The sequence below is a fragment of the Oryctolagus cuniculus genome, chromosome 16 (assembly GCF_051225735.1).
Source record: "Oryctolagus cuniculus isolate XC-2025 breed Fujian yellow rabbit chromosome 16, ASM5122573v1, whole genome shotgun sequence".
NCBI lineage: Eukaryota > Metazoa > Chordata > Mammalia > Lagomorpha > Leporidae > Oryctolagus > Oryctolagus cuniculus.
Window position 1 is genome coordinate 18,169,073 of NC_142882.1, and position 21,475 is coordinate 18,190,547.

The 21,475-nt window shown below is 54.5% G+C and overlaps 1 protein-coding gene across 2 annotated transcripts in view; it reads right to left on the bottom strand.

Annotated features, from left to right (window-relative positions):
• Window positions 1-619: 619 nt before the first annotated feature.
• OLFM2 (olfactomedin 2) overlaps window positions 620-21,475 on the bottom strand; it is a 56,510-nt gene continuing 35,654 nt past the window's right edge. For both annotated transcript variants that reach the window (XM_017338787.4, XM_017338786.4), the window contains exons 2-6: window positions 5,561-5,710; window positions 3,516-3,662; window positions 3,105-3,324; window positions 2,718-2,824; window positions 620-1,743 (exon numbers count right to left, since the gene is read on the bottom strand). In XM_017338787.4, the coding sequence (XP_017194276.4) occupies window positions 1,066-1,743; window positions 2,718-2,824; window positions 3,105-3,324; window positions 3,516-3,662; window positions 5,561-5,710 (1,302 nt within the window). In that variant the 3' untranslated portion in view covers window positions 620-1,065. The remainder of the gene's footprint in view (window positions 1,744-2,717; window positions 2,825-3,104; window positions 3,325-3,515; window positions 3,663-5,560; window positions 5,711-21,475) is intronic.

Genomic DNA, 21,475 nt, shown 5'->3' on the forward strand with positions numbered 1-21,475 from the left:
AGCCAGCGGCCATCACTGCCCCAGCTGTGGGGTACGTGGGTGTGTTTGACCAAAGGCCCCAAGTGCACGTTTAGGCTATTTCTAGCTTTCTGTTATTAGCTAACTCAGAACAGGCGTGACTCTCTGCAGAACGATTTTTGGAATTGCACAGCAAAAACGAGAAGCAAGCAAGAGGAAACATTTGACCGGGCCCCAGCCCTCTCATACTCAGATTCTTAAAAGCAGCCAAATTGTTAAAAACCCATTAAAAAATTGCCAGACAGCTCAGCGATGCACCAGAGTGATCGATGGGTTGAAAAGCCAGCAGCAGAGAATATTCATCTGGGGCCAATTTTTGTCGTCGTGATAGAATTCTCGGTTGTTTTGATCAAATTGCTTTTAAGCGAATTGCTTTCGATCGAAAACAACTATTGGGTTGTGCTCACCCACCTCCAGAAAGGGCTCGCCCTGGGGAGGGGTGGGTTTCCCCGGCTCCCCCAGCCCCATGCTGGGCTTGCTGGCCCCAGGTCACTTAGCCAAGTCACGGAGTGAGGGGGCCCGACGGAGATGGGTCTCTAGGCTTGGACTTGGCCCCCACCTCCACGTCTGCCTCCCCTGGACACACGCAGCAACCACAGCATCAAATGTCAAAGGTCCCGTTTATTCCAGCAACCCGGAAAGAAAAAGTGTAAATAAAAAAAGAAGGAAATCCATGCAGTCAACTCCTGGGGGTGGGAGGGTGGAGGTGAGGAGCCAGGGATGAGGAACGGGTGGGAAGCAAAGAGAGTGGGGAAAGAGGAGAGAGAGAGAGAGGCAGAGGAGGCCCGATCGATAAAAAGAAAGGGGGACATCAATAAGAAGGCAGAAAGACCAGTGGAGTATCAAAAGCAGAGGTCGATAAAGGAGACGACACAAAATTGAGAAAAAGCACTGATAGAAATAGGCAGAGAACGAAAGCTGGGACAAGAAAAAGCACAGGACAGGGGCGAGGCGACACGACGGACAGAGAAACTTGAGGGGACACAGGCAGAGCAGGGCGGGCCCCCGGTGGCCCTCGCTGGGGCAGCCTGAGCCGCGGCGGCGCACCTAGGGGTCCCCGGCGGTGCTGATGACATGGAAGAGGGTGACGTTGTAGAGCACCTGGTGGCCATTGTTCCAGGTGTACAGGGCGCGCTCGCGGGGGTTGTAGTCCAGCATGGAGATATGAGAGTACTGGTTGTGGAAGGGCACATCCGTGTACTCGTAGCTGGACGTGTTGGTGAAGTAGGCGAAGTAGACCTTGGCCCCCGCCAGGTGGGAGTTGGTCACATAGAGCACACCGCAGATCATGAAGGCCTCACCGGCGCTGCGCTTGGGGTAGCCGGTGTCCCAGGAGCGCACGACTTCCAGGGTGTGCGGGTCCAGCCGGCTGACCACGATGTTGCCCGCGTTTTGGTTGGTGGTGTAGACGGCCCAGAGCCCGCTCTCGTCCACCATGAAGTCCATGTCCGAGAAGCCCCCCCAGGAGTAAGGGAAGGTGTTGTTGTAGCCGGCCCCGGGGAGGCTCCTCTGCACCAGCACGGAGCGTGAACGGAAGTGGTATTTGACCACCACGTTGCTCTGGTACTTGTTGTAGAACAGGGAGCCATTGTAGACCACGTGGCCCGTGCCTGCCCATGGCTGGGGCAGCAGGTGCTGAATAAAGTTCTGGCCTTTGATGAAGTCTCCCAGGGTGCGGAACTCCAGGACCCGCCGGCCCTTGTAATAGCCATCCATGTACCAGACCTACGAGGACAGCCACTGGTCAGTGAGGGGACCCACAGGTCCCAGCAACCACTCAGGATTCAACCACAGTCGTTAGGGATCACAGTCAGGGCACTGTGTGACTTCTGCTGGCCAGCCATGACCAGTCCTAGACCCAGTGATTAGGAGCCCTGTTGGTCTTAACACACACACTAGTAGATGGAGCCTGACCCCAGAGGATCGGAGAGAACTGGTGTCCCTGGGGACCCACTGGGCCCAGGACTTCACAGGTCATTAGGCTTTAGATGGTTAGTGGTCCCTGGACAGCCGTTGGCGGGGGCGGGTAAGAGGTCACTTAAAACTCACTGCCCATTGTTAGCCCCTGTGATAATAAGATAGTGCTGACATCTTCCTCCTGTTAATCGGCGTGCACGGGTGCCCTTGTCATTGAGTAGGAATCTCAAAAGCCAGTGCTGTCATTACCATGACCATTTTGAAGATAAGGAAAGTAGGGTTGGAGACATTAAGGAACCGACCCAAGGCTCTCTGGTTAGGAAGTGGTGGAACTGGAGCGCAAATCCAAGTCTGATTATGGCTGCACTGCCATAACCCCAGGGGGCAATCTATGATCTCCACTGTCTTCATGGCCACCCAGTGAACCAGTGTCGGCTGCAAAGGTCACTGTTACCGACAGGCAGTGGGAAGTTCAAGGCTGGTTCATGTCTAGGGGATGCAGAATCACAACCACGGAGGTCATGGGCAGTCCAAAGGTCACTAAGCAGTGCTGGGGCAGGGGTCACGAGTCCTTGGGGATGCGTTTGTCCCTGGGACTGCTCAGCAGTACTCAGTATCTAGAAGTCTAGAGGGGTCACTTGGTGGTCCGAGGCACTCAAGGGGAGGTCGAAGCACCCCGGGGACCCAGGACCCCTGGGGTCACAAAGAGTTACTGGAGTGGAACCCTTGAGCACGCATGGGCAGTCCAGGCTCTGACTCCTGGTGTGGGCACTGTCACTCACCCGGCTGTCCGCGCTGGGAGCCATTGTGTCCGTCATCCAGGAGCCGAAGCGGGACCCCATGGCCCGAATGGTGATGGGGTTACTGACCCCAGTCAGCTTCCCGCAGCCTGAGGGAGCAGGAACAGGGTGGGATGAGGGTGGAGGGATGGGCAGAGCCAGGAGAAGGAAGAGGGGTGAGGTGTCATCCAATTGGGAACAGCTGGGGCCACGGGGGAGCGAGGAGCCAGGTTGAGGACGAGAGGTTGGAGGTCAAGGGTTAAGGTCATTTCCAGATTCCCGGTAGGAAGGTTGAGAGTTGAAGTTTGGAAGTCAGAGGTCAGCTCTGTGCCCAGGTGGTATTGGGAGTAGGGAGGGAGGTCAGGGGTCAGGGTCAAGGGTCAAGCATACCCAGCTTCTGGGCGCAGGCATGCAGCCGGGCCTCCAGAGCCATCACCCGCTGCTGCAGGTCCTCATACCCGTAGGCGCCCATCTCCTCCTGGATGGCGGCGAGGCTGCCGGAGAGATTCCTCACTTCTTCCCGCAGGCGCACGATGGTCCGCGTGTCCGCCTTGTACTGCTCCAGGACCGAGCTCAGGGGCAACAGCTCCGCCATCCTGTCCTTCAGCTCCTGCCGACCAATACGGCATGTCGCCAACCCTGACTCACAGCCCCCACCTCCGATCCGTAACCACGCCTTTATCTCGGACGCACACCTGGCCCTCCACATTCGGCTCATTGTGCACCCCACTCTTGGAACTAACTAATGGGCACCCATCCCGGTCACTCCCTTAACCTCTGGCATGAACCAGAAAGACCCACCTGGAAGCTCTTGGCGGAGAGGGACCCGTCGGCCGCCCGGAGCCGCGCATCCAGGCTCCGCATGAGGGTCTCCATGCTGCGCACGTACTGCAGGTCCCGGTATGTACGCAGCTCAAGGACCTCCATGGACTGGGAGACGTTCTGCACCTAGGAATCGCAACAGGTTCAGGAAAACCAAACTCCGCGCCCCACCCCCCCAAACCCAGAGATGCCACGGAGAAGGCCAGACTGGGACAAACACCCAGAGAAACTTCTCTGTCCTGGTCTTCCAGGACAGCAAGTCCAATCCACGCATCCTCGCTCCTCCTGGGTGCAGCCTCGTCCGTCCTCTCCACCTCTCCCCTCCTCCCCAGTCTCTCTGCCTCTGCCCTCACCCCTGCAGGCAGCTCTCCACACAGCAGCAAGGAGGTCAGCTGTCCAAAGATCCTGCACGCTGGCTGGTGCTGCACCTAAATGGGCTGCTCTGTGGTTCACGCCACGCCAACCAACTCCTTTCCCACAGACGCTAAGCTCTTTCCCACCTCACAGCATCTGCACGCGGAGATTCCTCTGTCTGGCTTTCTGTTCCCCTCCTCTTCCGCCAGCTCCCCGGAGTGGCTTCCCTGACCACTGCGTCTCAAGTAGTCATGCACCCACTCTCCCCTTAACTCTTCCCAGCGGTGACTGCTATCTAGAATGTTCCTATCCATCGGTCTCCCTCAGGTGGGGTCTAGCTTGTCCATAGCTGAAGCCTCAGTGCCCAGCACTGGCCCAAAGGCCATGCTCAGTGAATACCTTTAGGCTGAATAAACGAACTTTAGTCCCCTAGCCCTGGCCTCTGCTGACCCAGCCCGAGGGCTCATAGCTCCCACCTCCACTTGGCTACAGTGCCTCCCACCTGGCTAAGGTGAATCCCTTTTGACAAAGGTGGATCTCCGCTGGTTAAGGTAGACCCCACCTGGCTGACGTGGACTCTACCTGATTGGGGTGGGGCTCACCTGGCTGCGGTAGCCCTTACCTGGCCCAAGGCAGACTCCCAGCTGGCTAAGGTTAACTGATTCAGACACAACCTGAAATACAGACTTCCCTCTACGATTGTTGATGTGAGTCTTGGGTGCTGTCAGAAACCGTACAGCCTGGCACCCACCCTGAATGCCCCAGCACATTTTCGTAGCCCTTGTCAACAATCAGAAGACACCATGTTGCATGCCCCATGACTGGGGGAAGGAGTCCCAAAGCTCTGGGGGTGTGGGCAGGGTGGGACCCTGCAGAGTTACTGGGTGGGAGATGTCAGTGCTGATGAACTCTCTTGTCCTCTCAGCCAAGCCTCAGCTTCCTCCCTAGTGAACGAGGGTGGGAGCTTGCTGGTCTCTTTTTCTACCCACATCAGAGACAGTTAGGGGCTGGCGCTGTGGCGCAGCAGGTTAAAGCCCTGGCCTGAAGTGCCAGCATCCCATATGGGTGCCAGTTCTATTCCTGGCTGCTCCTCTTCTGATCTCTGCTGTGGCCTGGGAAAGCAGTAGAAGATGGCCCAAGTGCTTGGGCCCCTGCACCTGCGTGGGAGACCTGGAAGAAGCTCCTGGCTCCTGGCTTCGGATCAGCGCAGCTGTTGCGGCCATCTGGGGAGTGAACCAGCAGATGGAAAACCTCTCTCTGTACTGCTCTCTGAAACTCTTTCAAATAAATAAAATCTTTAATAAAAAGAAACAATTGGAAGGATGGGAATCAGTCTAAAAGGGGCACAAAATTATCCTTGGGGAGGTCTTAAACCATGATCAGAGCAGGAAGGTGGGGTGTGGCTGAGAGCCCCACAAGGCGCACAGGACGCAGTTGAATCTGCGCCCACTGAGGGCTGCAGGGGACTTGCATGGTTGGGACTCAGATGCTGCCACTGGGCACGTCTGCCTTCCCAACCCCCCAGGAGCTTGGCTTCTCTTCCAAGGCAGTGCTGCACAGATATTGGATAAAATATCTCTGAATAAACCAGCCCAGGCTGATCTGGATGGGTGGGAGTTGGAGGGGTAGGGGGTTTCACCGCCCCCTCCAGGGAACTAGAAGGTTCTCACCTTCTCCATCAACTGCCGCAGCTCTCGACTCCGGCCATCGCGGGAGCAGGTGCTCTGGGCGGGGATCACGGCCGTGCAGATGCACTTCCCATCGGGCGCCTGGGCCGAGGTGTACAGCTGCCAGCCTTCTTCTGGGCTCTGGAAGAGAGTCTGCAGGGAGAACAGGAGCTCGGAGGGGGCTCCTCTCGCCCTTCCCGGGGAGAGGAAGGGGACCCGAGAGATGGCCGATGCCCTTTGCAGAACACCTGGCATGCGCGGGACCACGTGCTGAGGGCCTGGTGTGATGTGATCCTTCTTCAAGGAGCCCCATTTTACAGTGGACAAGACCGAGGTGGGGGAGAGGTTAAGGAAGACAGCGAGGAATCATGGGACTCAGGCCCTTCCCCAAGACGTAATTCGTTCTCACGCACACACGTCCATACACAAGCTCCTGCATGGGCTTTTATTATAGCGCAAGGAGATAAGTAAGTCAAGTCCACACTTCAAGATCACAATCACCTTTAAGACAGAAGCAATGCAGGGACAGGGATGGGGGTGGGGGACAATGGGGCTGGGTGGTTCAGGGTTGCAACTCTATGCGCCATTTACATGAAGACCCGAGGGGGTAAGGGAAGAACCGTGTGAACATCTAGGGATGGGTGTTCCCAACCAAAGGCCGTGCAAAGGCCCTGAGGCAGGACCATACCTGGTGTGTTTGGGAAAATGGAGGGGACTGCTGTGGTCGCAGCAGAGCGAGCAGGGGGTAAGTAGAGGTTGATGAGGGCCGGGAGGCAATGCAGGGACTGTGTTGGGTCTTGTGGGCTGCAGTGAGGGCTTTGGTTTCTGCTCTGAGTGAGATGGGAGCCACGGAGAAATCTTTGTTAAGATTTGTTTATTTGAGGGCCAGCGCTATGGCATAGCAGGTAAAGCCACTGCCTGCGGCGCTGGCATCCTATTGGGTGCTAGTTCAAGTTCTGGCTGCTCTACTCCTGATCCAGCTCTCTGCTGTAGCCTGAGAAAGCAGTAGAAGATGGTCCAAGTCCTTGGGCCCTTGCACCCACATGGGAGACCCTGAAGAAGCTCCTGGCTCCTGGCTTCGGGTCGGCACAGCTCCGGCCATCGCAGCTATTTGAGGAGTGAACCAGTGGATGGAAGACCTCTCTCTCTCTCTGCAACTCTGTCTTTCAAGCAAATAAATAAATATTTTTAAAAAAATTTATTTATTTGAGGGCAAGCACTGTGGCACAGTGGGTAAAACTACCGCCTGCAGTGCCGGCATCGCATATGGGAGTTGGTTTGAGTCCCGGCTGCTCCACTTCTGATCCAGCTCCTTGTTAATATGCCTGAGAAAGCAGTGGAACCTGATCCAAGTGCTTAGGCTCCTGCACCCACATGGGAGACTCGGACAAAGCTTCTGGCTCCTGGCTTCAGATCGGCCCAGCTCCAGCTGTTGCGGCCATCTAGGGAGTGAACCAGCAGATGGAAGACCTCTATCTCTCCCTCTCTCTGTAATTCTGCCTCTCAAATAAAGGCATTCAGGAAAGGAGGAAGGGAGGGAGACAGAGAGAGAGAGAAAGAGAGAGAGAGAGAGAGAGATCTTTGATCTGCTGGTTCACTCCCCAAATGACCACAACAGCCAGGGCTAGACAGGCCAAAGTCAGGAGCCAAGAATTCCATCTGGGTCTCTCACCTGGACAGCAGGGGCCCAAGTACTTACGCCGTCTTCTGCTGCCTTCCCAAGCACCTTGGCAGGAGCTGGATTAGAGGCAGCGTGGCAAAGACTCTGATACGGGAAGCGGCTTAACCCACTGCGCCACAGCGCCAGCCCCCGATGCAGGATTCCGAGCGTGGAAGGACGTGCCTGGCGTTCATGGTGACTGCTGGCTGCTGCGCGACAGGGGACCGCGTGGGTCCAGGCAAGCCACCATGGGTGGTGGCCCACGGGTGGTGGTCCTTGAGGCAGGAGGTAGAAGATTCAGGTCTGACCTAGGATGCCTGCTTACAGGCACGGAAGCAGGTCTGGTTAAAAGCCAGGTGTCTTTCAGAGAAACAAAGCAGCATTTCACAGCCATTCCCTTCCCACAAGCCCTGGCACAGATAAGCCAGGCTGGCTGTTAGGGGCAACCAAGGAGACAAGACTCCAGCTATTATCCCACCTGTTGCTCTCTCCCACTCAATAAAATGCTTTTTTTGAACGCTTGTTGGAGTGCAAGCAAATGATACTACTGTACACATGAGCTTGACTCCTCTGCTAATTTATAAGAAAAACAAACCATTCATAAGCGCCGTCTGAAGCCATTGTAATGAGTCATTCTCTGTGCCTACAGACGCGGGGAGAACCCCATCTCAATGAGACCACGTCTCCCTCGTGGAAGAACATGGTAACTCACATTCTTAGCCTTTCCCGCACCCAGGAAGGAGCTGAGTGGGACCAACACTCCCTGCAGAAGCACCCAGGACTCCCTGTGCCAGAGCCGTCTCTTGGGCTCAGAGTCCATTCTGCCTCTGCGCTGGGCAGGCAAGAAGTATGCTCAGCCCTCCTTAGCTGTGAGTTCTGCAGCCAGAGGTCCAACCACGTGTCAGGAACATTCAGGGGACTAAGGCACCCATGCCCCACGCAGGACAGAGTTCCCAGCTCTGCCTTCCCGTCCTGCTCCCTGCTAAAGCAGACCCTGGGAGGCAGCAGGTGATGGCTCTAGTTCTTGGGTACCTGCTATCCATAGGGGAGACCTGGATGGAGCTCCTGGCTGCAGGCTTCAACCAGGCCCAGTCCTGGCTGTTGCAGGCATTTGGGGAGCGAACCAGCAGGTGGAAGTGCTCTCTCTCTCTCTTTTTCTCTCTCTCTCTCTTTTTCTCAAATAATGATTTTTAAAAAGGAAATTGCACCTGTGCTGAACATGCGCAGACTATTTTTCTTGTCACGATTCCGTTCACAACACAGGCATAACAACGTCCACAGCACCGACGTCGTAGTAGGTACCTGGGTCATCTAGTCATCTGGAGAGGACTTGAAGTAGACAGGATTCTGTGCCAACACGACGCCATTTTTCTAGAAGGGACTGAGCATCTGCAGATCTGGGAAGCCTTGGGGGTTCCTGGAGCCAATCCCCTGTGGCTAACAACAGACCACGGTACCTCCCACCCAGCAGTCCTCAACAGTGACTCACAGGTGCTAGGATAAGCAGTGGGAGAATTTTAAAGTGCAAGGTGCATGAGGTCTCCCAGGGGAGCCCGCTGGGACTGCGCCCCAGTTGGCCACAGCACAGCACGAGCGTCCTCTCCCACTTCCCTTGCTTCCCTGCCCCCCACACTGCTTCAGCCCAGGAATAGCTCCTAGGCGATGACAGTAGTCTCTCGTGTCCCAGGACCCGCCGTGGGTACCTAAATCCACACAGAAAGCCCTCTGGCCTCCTGCTACTGTACACCTCTGGAAGCTGCCGGTGCTGGCTCAAGTACCCGGGTCCCTGGCAGCCACGTGGGAGCCCTGGATGGAGTTACACGCTCCTGGCTTTGGCCTGGCCCCAGCCCCAGGTGTTGCGGGCTTTGGGGGAGTGAACCAGCAGATGAAGGATCTGTCTGTCTCTGTCTCTCTGCTTTCAAGTAAAACAAAAAAAATTAAATTGCAGCAATTTCAAATCCTCCCCTCAAGAGCCTAAGAAAGCCTTCCTTCTGGGTTCTGGGAGAATCGGAATTAGCTTCACCTCCTTTCATGACAAATCCAATTTTTAAAACACAACACAAAGCAAAACCAGTGAACATGAGCCCAGGCTCACGCTCCCCTTGGCTCTGAGCCCCAAACAATTAGGACGGAAGCCCCCCAAGATCCTCATTTGTGTTGAGACAAAGCAGCCCAGTTCAACATAATTAACATGTCCTTCCTACATTTCCTAGCGTGTCCTTTGAAGCAAACAAGACATTTTCTCCCAACACATGAAATATTGAATTGTAAAAGGGAAGCAAGATTTAAGTGGCAGGGGAAGAAAGCCTCCGTGGCTTTCCCAAAATAATCGCCTGCGTTGGACGCACCTCACCGGAGTGTTCTCTGCAGCCGTGTAATTAAATGCCTAGGGTTTGGCTGCCGAATCTCACCACTCTGAGATCCTGAGATTCGCCCAGTGGGCTTAAGTTCAAATACACAGGCAAGTTCATGTCCCTGGGAGGCAGGCAACCGAACATCCTGGAAGGCTCAGCATTGGACAGTCCCCACGCCAGCTCGCCCAGACGAAGGTGTAGCTAGCTAGCCACCAAAGTGATGGACCCTTGGAGGTCAGAGCCCCAGGGGTAGATTGGTCCATCTCAAGAAAAGTGCTTGACCCAGCAGCTGCCAGGCCACAGGGGTCCCTCCGGTACAGAAATCTCCAGGGAAGCAGCCTGTGTCAGCCCAGACACGGCCGATGCACTGTAGAAGCCAGCCGCTCTCACGCGCTAAGCTTCTGATTCCAAGTTTAATCTTCCTGCTAACGGGCTCCAAGAGGGCGAGAGAGGCACTCAAGTAGCTGTTCCTCAAATCATCTCTTCTGGCTGGGGTTTTTCAAATGCTTTCTCGGAGGCCGCTGCCCCAATTAAGCGCCAGGCTGCCTGCCGGCTCCAGGATTAAATGAGCACGAAACACGCCGGAGAAACTGTTCTCGCTGTTGGTCCTGGGGTCATTGTCTCACAGTTTCTTCAAAAAAATCTGTGGAAAGGCAGATGTTCAGCCTGGTGGTTAATATGCCCGTGCTCCGCATTCCAGGGCCTGGGTTCGATTCCTGGTTCTGCTGCCCCCGACTCCAGCTTCCTGCTAACGCCGGCCCCGGGAGACAACAGTGTTGGCCCAAGTAGTTGGGTCCCTGCCACCCATGTGGGAGACCTGGATGGAGTTACTCATTCCCAGATTTCTCCATCTTGGCTGCTGTGGACAGTTGGAGAGTGAACCAACAAAGGAGGGTGCTGTCTCTCTCTCTCTGCCTTTCAAATAAACTAAAGAAGAAAAATTTAGGGGCAGTTGCTATGGCACAGTGGGTTAAGCCACTACCTGCAACACCAGCCTCCCATATGAGTGACGGTTCGAATCCCAGCTGCTCTACTTTCAATCTAGCTCCCTGCTAATGCACCTGGGAAAGCAGCAGAAGATGGCCCAAGTGTTTGGGCCCCTGCCTCCTTTGTGGGAGACCTGGATGGAGTTCCTGGCTCCTGCCTTTAGTCTGGTCCAGCCCTGGCCGTTGCAACCATTTGGGGAATGAACCAGCAGATGGAATCTCTCTCTCCCCCTCTGCCTTTCAAATAAATAAAATAAATCTTTAAAAATATTGTAATGTCCAATATGTAAAGTTCATGGAAAATGGAATTATGAGTTTATTTCTGGTGCAAAAAGGCTTTTGAAGTCTGTGCATACTGTTTTATTAAGACACGGTTTCCAGGCCGGTGCCACGGCTCAATAGGCTAATCCTCTGCCTAGCAGCACCGGCACACCGGGTTCTAGTCCCGGTCGGGGTGCCGGATTCTGTCCCGGTTGCCCCTCTTCCAGGCCAGCTCTCTGCTGTGGCCAGGGAGTGCAGTGGAGGATGGCCCAAGTGCTTGGGCCCTGCACCCACATGGGGGGGGGGGGCATGAAGACCAGGAGAAGCACCTGGCTCCTGCCCTCGGATCAGCCCGGTGCACCGGCTGCAGCACACCGGCCATTGGAGGGTGAACCAACGGCAAAGGAAGACCTTTCTCTCTGTCTCTCTCTCACTGCCCACTCTGCCTGTCAAAAAAAAAAAAAAAAAAAAAAAGACACGGTTTCCACATTGTTTGCACCAGAACATCTTTGTGCATCAAAATAAACTCACACCTTTAATTCTAGTTTTCCACGAAGTTTCTCAAGTATCCTCATACAGTTCCAGCGCTGACATTGGGATTCAAAAAACAATTACTGGGGGCCGGCGCTGTGGTGCTGTGGGTTAACGCCCTGGCCTGAAGCGCCGGCATCCCATATGGGCACCGGTTCGAGTCCTGGCTGCTCCACTTCCGATTCTCTGCTATGGCCTGGGAAAGCAGTAGATGATGGCCCAAGAACTTGGGCCCCTGCACCTGCATGGGAGACCTGGAGGAAGCTCCTGGCTCCTGGCTTCGGATCGGTGCAGCTCCGGCTGTTGCGGCCATCTGGGGAGTGAACCATCGGACAGAAGACTTTGCCTCTCCTCTCTCTGTGTAACTCTTTCAAATAAATAAAAATAAATAAATAAATAAAAAACAATTCCTGATGCTCCCCTCGCACAGAGATCGCTACAGAGTCCTGAGGGCAGCCATGCGTTGAGCGCCGGCTATCGGAGACTCGCAAGCAGCTGCCTCTTAATCAAAGGAGGATATTATTGTGTTTGGGGCTGGATAATTTAATCAGGAAGCAATGGTGGCTTGAGGCTTATATATTTATTTGTACCCTGGCTTGTTCCAGAGAAAACTGTTAAGTGGTTTACAAGGATATGTAAAATACCACAAGATAGCTCCAATTAAGGACGAGAGCAGGGATTAGATGTTTCTGGAAGGCACGCTGCCAATCCACAGACACAGGTTAGGGTTTCTGCACTTACATTTTACCCTGCCAACTGGAAACTGAGAATTATTCAGCCCTTCGAAGCCCACAGCCAAGCAATCCACACTGTAACAAGGATGGTTGTGAAAGCACTGTTTCAAATCAGAGGACTACAATTTTTTTTCTTCCAATTGACTGACAGTGCAAGGGTCCTTGAAGAAGTTCATAGACAATGGAATGAAAAAATGAGTTTATCTGCATACCAAATGTTTGAAATCGGTGCGTATGAGGAATCTTCAAAAAGTTCCTGGAAAATGTGGAAAAGACTATGCATGGGTTTCAAAAAAAATTTTTTTCCACTGTCCCTGATCTTTTTTTAAATTTTTTTAAATTTAATTTTATTTATTTGAAAGACAAAGTCACAAAGAGAGGCAGAGAGAGAGAGACAGAGAGAGAGGTCTTCCACCCACTGGTTCACTCCCCCAAATAGCTGCGAAGGCCGGAGCTGAGCTGGTCCGAAGCCAGGAGCCAGGAGCCTCTTCCAGGTCTCCCACATGGGTGCAGGGGTCTAAGCACTTGGGCCATCTTCCACTGCTTTCCCAGGTGCATTAGCAGGGAGCTGGAGCAGCCTGGACTCAAACTGGTGCCCATATGGGATGCTGGTGCTGCAGGCCAGGGCTTTAACCCACTGCACCACAGCACCGACCCTGGACTTTTTTTTAGAGAGATGAATTTACTTTGGAGCAACAAGTTTTTTGTTGTTGTTTGTTTTGTTTCTAAGATTTACTAATTTGAAAGGCAGAGTGACAGAGGGGGAGAGAGAGAAAAACTGATTTTCCATCTGCTGGTTCACTCCCCAAAATGGTCACAACGGCCAGGGCTGGGCCAGGCTGAAGCCAGGAAGGAGCCAGGAGCTCCGTCCGGGTCTCCCACGTGGGAGGCAGGGACTCAAACAACTTGGACCATCTTCCACCTCCTCCAGCTGTGTTAGCAAGGAAGTGGATCGGAAGCGGAGCAGCTGGGACTCAAACAAGCACTCCAATATGGGATGCACCTGCCCCTGTTCATGAACTTTTTGAGGTACGCTTAGGGGGAATGATTTAAAAGTTGTTTCCATAGGCTGGAATACTATTCAGTCATTAAAAATTGGGGGTTAGGGGCCGGTGCTGTGGCTCAGTGGGTTAAAGCCCTGGCCTGCAGTGCCAGCATCCTAAATGGGCGCCAGTTCTAGTCCCAGCTGTTCCACTTCTGACCCAGCTCCCTGCTAATGCACCTGGGAAAGCAGCAGAGGATGGCCCAAGTGCTTGGGCTCCTGCACCCATGTGGGAGACTCAGAAGCTCCTGACTCCTGGCTCCTGGCTTCAGCCTGGCTCAGTCCTAGCTGTTATGACCATTTGGGTAGTGAACCAGCGGATGAAAGATCTTTCTCTCTCTCTCTGTAACCCTGCCTTTCAAATAAATAAATAAATCTTTTTTAAAAAATTGGAGGCTAGCAGGGATTTTTATCTATATCTTTTATCTCTGTCAACTTTTCTGCAATGAACATGTATTTTTGCAAAAATTTTAAGAATTCCTTTAATTTAATTTAATTTTTTTTTTTGCAAAGGAGAGAAGAGAGAAAAAACAAAAGTGAGCGGATAAGATAGAGCTAGAATTGAAGCTAAGAAAAACCCAACCCTTCAAAGCCCGACCCATCGGCATATGGCTGGGTTGTAAATTTGGCTCCAAGATGCTTAGCAGCCAACTCAAAAAGAGAAAGCTGGTCACTTTTGCGGTTCCCAGCGTCCTGAAACAAAAGTACACCAGATGCTCAGGAGAAAGCTCAACTATTTTTGGTGCCAAGAACAGACAGGGATTTCTCCCACGGTCCTCCTAAAAAGGATCCCATGTGATGTCACCTGCATCTTTCTGGACAAGCTCCTTACGCTAGAGACGACGCGTTTCCTCTCGCTCCCTTATTCTACTCAGCGGAGGGAGTACAGGCGGCTGCTAAGGGTCCTTGTGTGCGTGTCCTGTTCGGCCCACTCACTTGCTGTTTTAACCTCTCTGAGCCACAGGTTCTCATCTGCAAAATGGACGTGGTAACTTTCCCTACCTTACATGGTAGCAGGAGATGGGGGGTGGGGAGCTGGACGAACCAATTAAGATACCAGAGTGGCTTCAAAAAATTCATGGAAAGTGGAATTAAGAGACAAGTTTATTTTGGTGCCAAACATTTAAGAATCCATGCATCTTTTTTTTTTTTTATGAAATGCATGGATTTCAAAATTGCACCAAAATCAACTTACATGTCTTAAGTTCATCTCTCCATGAACTTTTTATTTTTTTATTTTTTATTTTTTTGACAGGCAGAGTGGACAGTGAGAGAGACAGAGAGAAACATCTTCCTTTGCTGTTGGTTCACCCTCCAATGGCCGCCGCGGCTGGCGCATTGCAGCTGGCGCACCAGGCTGATCCGATGGCAGGAGCCAGGTGCTTCTCCTGGCCTCCCATGGGGTGCAGGGCCCAAGCACTTGGGCCATCCTCCACTGCACTCCCTGGCCACAGCAGAGAGCTGGCCTGGAAGAGGGGCAGCCGGGACAGAATCCGGTGCCCCAACCGGGACTAGAACCCGGTGTGCCAGCGCCGCAAGGCAGAGGATTAGCCTAATGGGCCTCGGCGCCGGCCCTCTCCATGAACTTTTTAAAGTTTTATTTATGTATTTGCAAGGCAGAGAGAGCAAATGCAAGCTCCATCCACCGGCCCAAATGCCCTCAACAGTGGAGGTTTGGCCAGGCGGAAGCTTAGGTAGGACTCAATACAAGTTTCCCAGATGTGTGGCAGGGACCCAACTACTTGAGCATCATCTGCTACCTCCCAGGAAGCACATTAGCAGGAAGCTGGACTTAGAAGTGGAGGCAGCACTTGAACCAGGCACTTTCCACAAGGCATCGGAACCAGTGTGCCAAACACTCCCCCTTCCTCGTGGAAGCTTCTAGAAGCACCCCGGTACGTACAAGCATGAGAACAGTCAAGAGCATGCTGTACGTGCCCCCGGTACTATCCTTACTGTTGCTTTTACTCACTTAACACTCAGAAGGCCAGTACAGCAAGTTCCGGAAGTCCACACGGTTTGAGTTTGATGCAGACACTGGGATGCTCTGACCTGGCAGAAGTGATAAAGCCAGCATCCCTTGCAGTGTCATGGAGTCGGGACCGAGGCTGCCAGACGACGAGGCAAAGGCGGCCCGACAGTGCCGCAGAGCTGGGGACGGATGGGAGAAGACGCTTGCTCTCCCCCAGCTCTCACGCGGTCCTGTCCCAGAGGATCCCTGCTAGAACTGGCCAGGGGCAGGGGCACTGGCTGGGGGCGGGGCGGGCGGACTCCTGTTTCATCCTCAAGGCTCCCAGTGCCCGGTTCCCTCTGATAACTCGTCATGGCTTTGCCCCACCTCCAGGCCTTTGCACTGGCTGGGCCTCTGGGCACTCTCACAGCCAGGCTAACTCTTCCCCTGTCCTGGGGCGGGCCTCAGGCCTCAATATCTCTTGCCCAAAGCAGCCTCCACTGCCTGTACCACACACACACACACACACACACACGACCCATCTCTCAAGGGATCTTGTGCATTTTCCCCCTAACATTTGTCTCTCACTGCCTTGGTCTGGTTTTTTTTCTTTTTTTTTTTTTTAAGTTTTTTTTTGACAGGCAGAGTGGACAGAGAGAGAGAGAGAGAGAGAGAGAGAGAGACAGACAGAGAAAGGTCTTTCTTCACCGTTGGTTCACCCTCCAATGGCTGCCGCGGCCAGCACGCTGCGGCCGTCGCACCGTGCTGATCCGATGGCAGGAGCCAAGTACTTCTCCTGGTCTCCCATGGGGTGCAGGGCCCAAGCACTTGGGCCATCCTCCACTGCACTCCCGGGCCACAGCAGAAAGCTGGCCTGGAAGAGGGGCAACCGGGACAGAATCCGGCGCCCCGACCGGGACTAGAACCCAGTGTGCTGGCACCGCAAGGTGGAGGATTAGCCTAGTGAGCCGCGGCACCGGCCTTGGTCTGGTTTTCATTACGAGAACAAATACCTGAGACAGGCAACTTCTTGTAACAGAGCTCAAAGTTCTGCAAATTCAAGGGCATGGACACCTGCAGCAATGTGGCTGTGGTGAGGCCCGTGGGGTGGACCACAACGGCGGCTGGCGGGAGTGCGTGAAACAGGAAGTGGTCGTGTGGTGGAGCTCCCACAATCCCTTCTGAAGCCACACACCCCCAACTGAACAGAGCCCTTCCAGGTCCTATCACTGCCCACCACCACGCTGGGGACCAAGCCTACAACGCGGCGGGGCCCTGCACGGCTCCAAGCACTCTGCGTGTCCTGAACCAGACAGGCGCTTTGGTGAGTGAATGAACAAGGGTAGAGAGAGGTCAGGGCTCCTGGGCAAAGTGCTGGAGCCAGGATTCACACCCGGGCCATCTGCTTCACAGTCTGTCTGAGGGTTATGCAAAATGGGCTCCCAGAAGAGCAGCTGTTCGGCTGAGTGATGGAGACGTCACTTGGGACTTCACCTGCAACCCACGCCACAGTGCCGGCTTCAACTCCTAGCTCCACCTCTGCTTCCAGCTTCCTGCCCATGTGCATCCTGGGAGGTGGGCAGCAAGGGATGGCCCAAGTATCTGGGTCCCTGCCACCCACATGGGAGACCTGGATGGAGTCCCCAGTTCCTGGTTTCAGTCTGGCCCAGCCCTTGCTGTTGCACGCTTTAGGGAGGGAACCAACGGAAGACCTCTCTCTGTCTGTCTCTGTCTCTCTGCTTCTCAAACAAATAAAAATAAATAAATAAAATTTTTAAAATAAGCTGGTTTTGATAAAAAAAAAAACTTATGATTCCAGCACACAAGGAGTCTTCAAAGACTTCATGGAAAATGTATGTTAGGAAAAGACTGCATGGCTTTAAATTTTTTTTTTGCACCAAAATAATCTTGTTTTAAAGATTTATTTATTTGAAAGGCAGAGTTACAGAGAGAAAGGGAGAGACAGAGAGAGAAAAGAGACCTTCCAGCTGCTGGTTCACTCCCTGAATGGCCATAACAGCCAGGACAGGGCCAGGTCGAAACAAGGAGCCTGGAACTCCATCCGGGTGTCCCACGTGGGTGCAGGGGCCCAAGCACTTGGGCCATCCTCCGCTGCTTTCCTAGGTGCATGAGCAGGGAGCTGGATGGGAACCAGGCACTCATATGGGATGTCGGCATCACAGGCAGCAGCTTAACCCACGGCGCCACAATGCCAGTCCTCCCACATAATCTTTTAATTCCAATTTTCCGCAAACCTTTTGATGTACTCCTGCATCGCTCTGCCGTACCTTCCCTGTCCCTCTCCTCCAAGCTCAGGTCACAACGGCCATTAGGATCGCCCTGGTATGACTGGAGCCTGCCTCTGCCCCTGGACAGGAACCAGCAGGGACAGGGAGTTTCATCTGCTTTGGCAGACAATTCATCACTGACTCCCATGCAGAATGTTTGTTGAATGACTGGATGTTGATGGACCGGTGGGACAGAGAGCAAACACCTTCACAGCTCCGGCTCTGCAACTGACCTGGCTTCTGTCCCTCACAGGGAGAGCTGGGCTGCGATCAAGCTGCAGCCAGCCCTGCGGGCTCAGCGGCGGCAGCGGCTTCTCTCCCACTGCCGGGATGGCAGAAGGGGCCATGGTGAATGATCAGGGACGTGCTTGTCTAGCGCGTCTGCGCTGTGACGGGGGCGCATCCCTTTGGAGAGCTTGAGATAATAGCCGGCTGACCTTGTCAAAGCCTGCGGTGCTGGGCAAATCCCCCCCGAGTGACAGGCTCGACAGGCCTTAAAGAAGACATCAGCTCAGCCGTGCCCGGCTGAAGGGGTGGGAGTCGCCGGGCGCCTCCGTCAGCCTCAACAGCTGGGGCTTTGTCAGAGAGAGGCTCGTGGCTGGAGGAGGGGTCGGGGCAGGGGATGGCTGCAAGGCCACTCACTCACTCATTCATTGATCTGCGCATCCATCAAAGGGTCATCTATCCGTCCATCCATCCATCTGTACATCCAGCAGCACGTCATTCATTCCATCTGTCCAGCCACCCATTCATTCATCCATCACTCCATCCATTCATTTATTCAATCCTTCCCAAAGAAATAAGCCCATCCTGTCTTGAGAAGCTGTCCAGGCTGGCAGGACCACACAACCTCTCACCCTCCAAAGCCACCCAAGCCTTAGCAGAAGACGGCAGTCCCTGAGCCCCAGTCACGGCTGGTTACTTACACCCAGGGGTGTTCAAGGCTCTGACATCAGATTGCCAATGGCACAGTTATTGATTTATCTGAAAGGCGGAGTGACAGAGGGAGAGAGAAAGAGACAGAGAGATCTTCCTTCCACCGGTTCACTCCCCCTCGGCCTGCAATAGCTGGAGCTGGGCCAGGCTGAAGCCTGGAGCCTGGAGCTCCACCCGGGTCTCCCGCATGGGTGGCAGGCACCAAGCACCTGGGCCACCCTCTGCTGCCTCCCAAGCGCATTAGCAGGGAGCTGGATTGGAAGCGGAGCAGCCAGGACTTGAGCCAGCACTCCGGTATGGGATGCGGGCGTCCCAAGCAGCGGCTTAACCTGCTGTGCCCACAACGCCCAGCCCTCTCTGTGCCTCTCTTAAGCTCTCTGCCTCCGCATGGGTATGAGTCCTTGGATATTTGATAAAGAAGAGAGATTTATTTAGCTCCTGGTTCATTTTAAATATTTGTATTTGTTGTTGTTTCTCTGAAATGTGGAGATCTTCCCATCTGCTGATTCACAAATGTCCACAAAGCCAGTCACCCAGAATTCCATCTTGCTCTCCCACGTGGGTGGCAGGGAGCCAAGGACTTCAGCCGTCACCTGCTGCCTCCCAGGGTGTACATTCGTAGGAAGCTGGGATCAGAAGCCAAGTACCCAGGTCCTCTGATATGGGATGGGGGCATCTTAGCCCCTCTGCCCAATGCCCACCCCAGCTCCCAGTACTAGAGGCTCCTGGGCGTGATGCTGGCACCTACTTGTCCCTGGGGAGGGCCTTCTGGGGCGTGGTGTCACAGTGATGGGAGAACACGCGAGAATGGTGAGATGACACAGCAAGAAGGGAAGCAAGACAGGATGACAACCTGCTCTACTTGTAGGAACTCACCAGGCCTCTCAGGACCTGCATTAAGCTCTTTGGAAGGCAGTGCCCCAGTGACCTAATTGACTCCCACTAAGTCCCACCTGACCGCTGCTTCAGCACACGCACCCTCAGGGGACACGCTCACATCCTACCCAGAAGTCGAGACTGTGGGGCCAGCGTGGTGCACCGGGCTAAGCCAGCACTTGCAATGCCAGTGTCCCACATCGGAGAGCTGGTTTGAGACCCGGCTTCTCTGCTTCCAGTCTAGCTCCCTACCAAGGCACCTGGAAGGGCCGTAGAAGATGGCCCAAGTGCCGGGGCCCCTGTTACTCATGCGGAAGACCAGGAGAGAGCCCCTGGTGCCCAGATCCAGCTCCTGCAGCCATCCAGGTGCGGAGTGAACCGGCAGATGGATGAGCTCTCTCTCTCTCTCTCTCTCTCTGTTATTCTTTCAAATAAATGAATTTTTTTTTTTTTTTGATAGAGTGGACAGTGAGAGAGAGAGACAGAGAGAGAAAGGTCTTCCTTTGCCGTTGGTTCACCCTCCAATGGCCGCCGCTGCAGCCGGCGCACCGCGCTGATCCGATGGCAGGAGCCAGGAGCCAGGTGCTTTTCCTGGTCTCCCATGGGGTACAGGGCCCAAGCACCTGGGCCATCCTCCACTGCACTCCCTGGCCATAGCAGAGAGCTGGCCTGGAAGAGGGGCAACCGGGACAGAATCCGGCGCCCCAACCGGGACTAGAACCCGGTGTGCCGGCGCCGCAAGGTGGAGGATTAGCCTATTGAGCCACGGCGCCGGCTCCAAATAAATGAATATTTTTTAGAAATGCCAGACTTTCTTAGAAAGCTCCCCATTTCCTCATTTGTGTCTTCTTTTTGTTTGTTTTTGTTCTTTTTTGGTCCAGAATCCAATCCAGGTCGGCACAGCGCAAGGAGTCACGGCTTCTGCTCGGTCCCGGGTCCGGGGCGGCATCTCAGTCTTGCTTTCTCACGACCTTGACAGCCTTGAGGGCTACCGGTCAGGGGTTTTGTCCAATGCCCGGCTGGCTTTGAAGGGTAGGAAGTGGAAGCCCGTTTCCCCAGCCCGAGGCCGGGTGGCTGGCCTGGCCCAGAGCCGCGGCCCCAGGGACACTTCCTGAATGAGTGAATACATGAATGGACGCCTTCCTTCTTCATCTTCCCACATCCCGTGTTCTGTCGGCATTCCTGCCACAGGCGGGATCTACAAGTTCACAGCCACATAAGAGCCCTTCTCTTTTCAAAAAGATTCCTGTTTGATCCTTTCTTTGTAGACATCAAGGGTTCATGTCTTTAATATTTAGGGGCTTTTGAACCGAGGGAAGCAGCCACATTTGCATCAGATGTCTCTTCTTTAAGGCAAGCAAGAGAGAACTTCCTGGCGACACGGGTTTCTTCCCTTTTCAGATCTGTCACTTGCTTTCTCTGCTTCGCGCTCCCCAGCCTTCGGGCCTTGGGCAGGGGGTGAGAGGCAAGGTGCTGGAATCATCCATGGATGCGGAGGTTCTCTCGGCCACGGCCACAGCCATGGCCACGGGAAGTTAATTAGAGCCTCACCGGGCTGCTGGCACTGACTCGGCCTCGGAGCTGGGGCGGGGCCACGCGCAGCCCCGCGCAGCCCCGCAGAGCAGGCCTGCTGTATCCATCACAGCCCCCCGCAGGCTGTGCTAAAAGCAAGGGGCCAGGAGCCAAACGCCCCCCTGCAAGGTCACTTCCCAGCCGCCGCGGTCCCTGCCGCTGGAAAGACACGGGCCCAGGCTTCATCTCTCATCCGAAGTTTGTCAGAAGTAAAAATGAGCCGCGGGGAGCTCGGGAGACACTTCCCGTGACTTACAGGAATTCAATTTCTGGCCTGGGCATAAATCTGCAGCAATCAGCGCCCAGGGTCGGGGGTGGGGGCCGGGGGCCGGCTGCGGAATCCAATCCGGCGGCTCGAGGGAGGAGGGGGGAAAGGTGGGGGGGATTTATCTGCGGAGCACACGGGTGCGACGGGTCAGGGACACCCGTGCTGAGAACAGAAGCGTCAGCTATGAGCTAGGGGGTAGGGAGAGCCGCAGGCAGGGACAAGAAAGCTGCGAGCTAAGGTTTCAAAGAAAGCAGGGCCAGGGCAGGTGTTTGTGAGCAGTTACAATGCTGCCTGGGAGGAGGGGGCAGGTGTTGTGCCACTGCCTGCAATGCCAGCATCTCACATCGGAATCCTGGTTCGAGTCCCGGCTGCTCTGCTTCTGATCCAGCTCCCTGCTAATGCACCTGGGAAAGCAGTGGAAGATGGCCCAAGGGCTCAGGCCCCTGTACCCACGTGGGA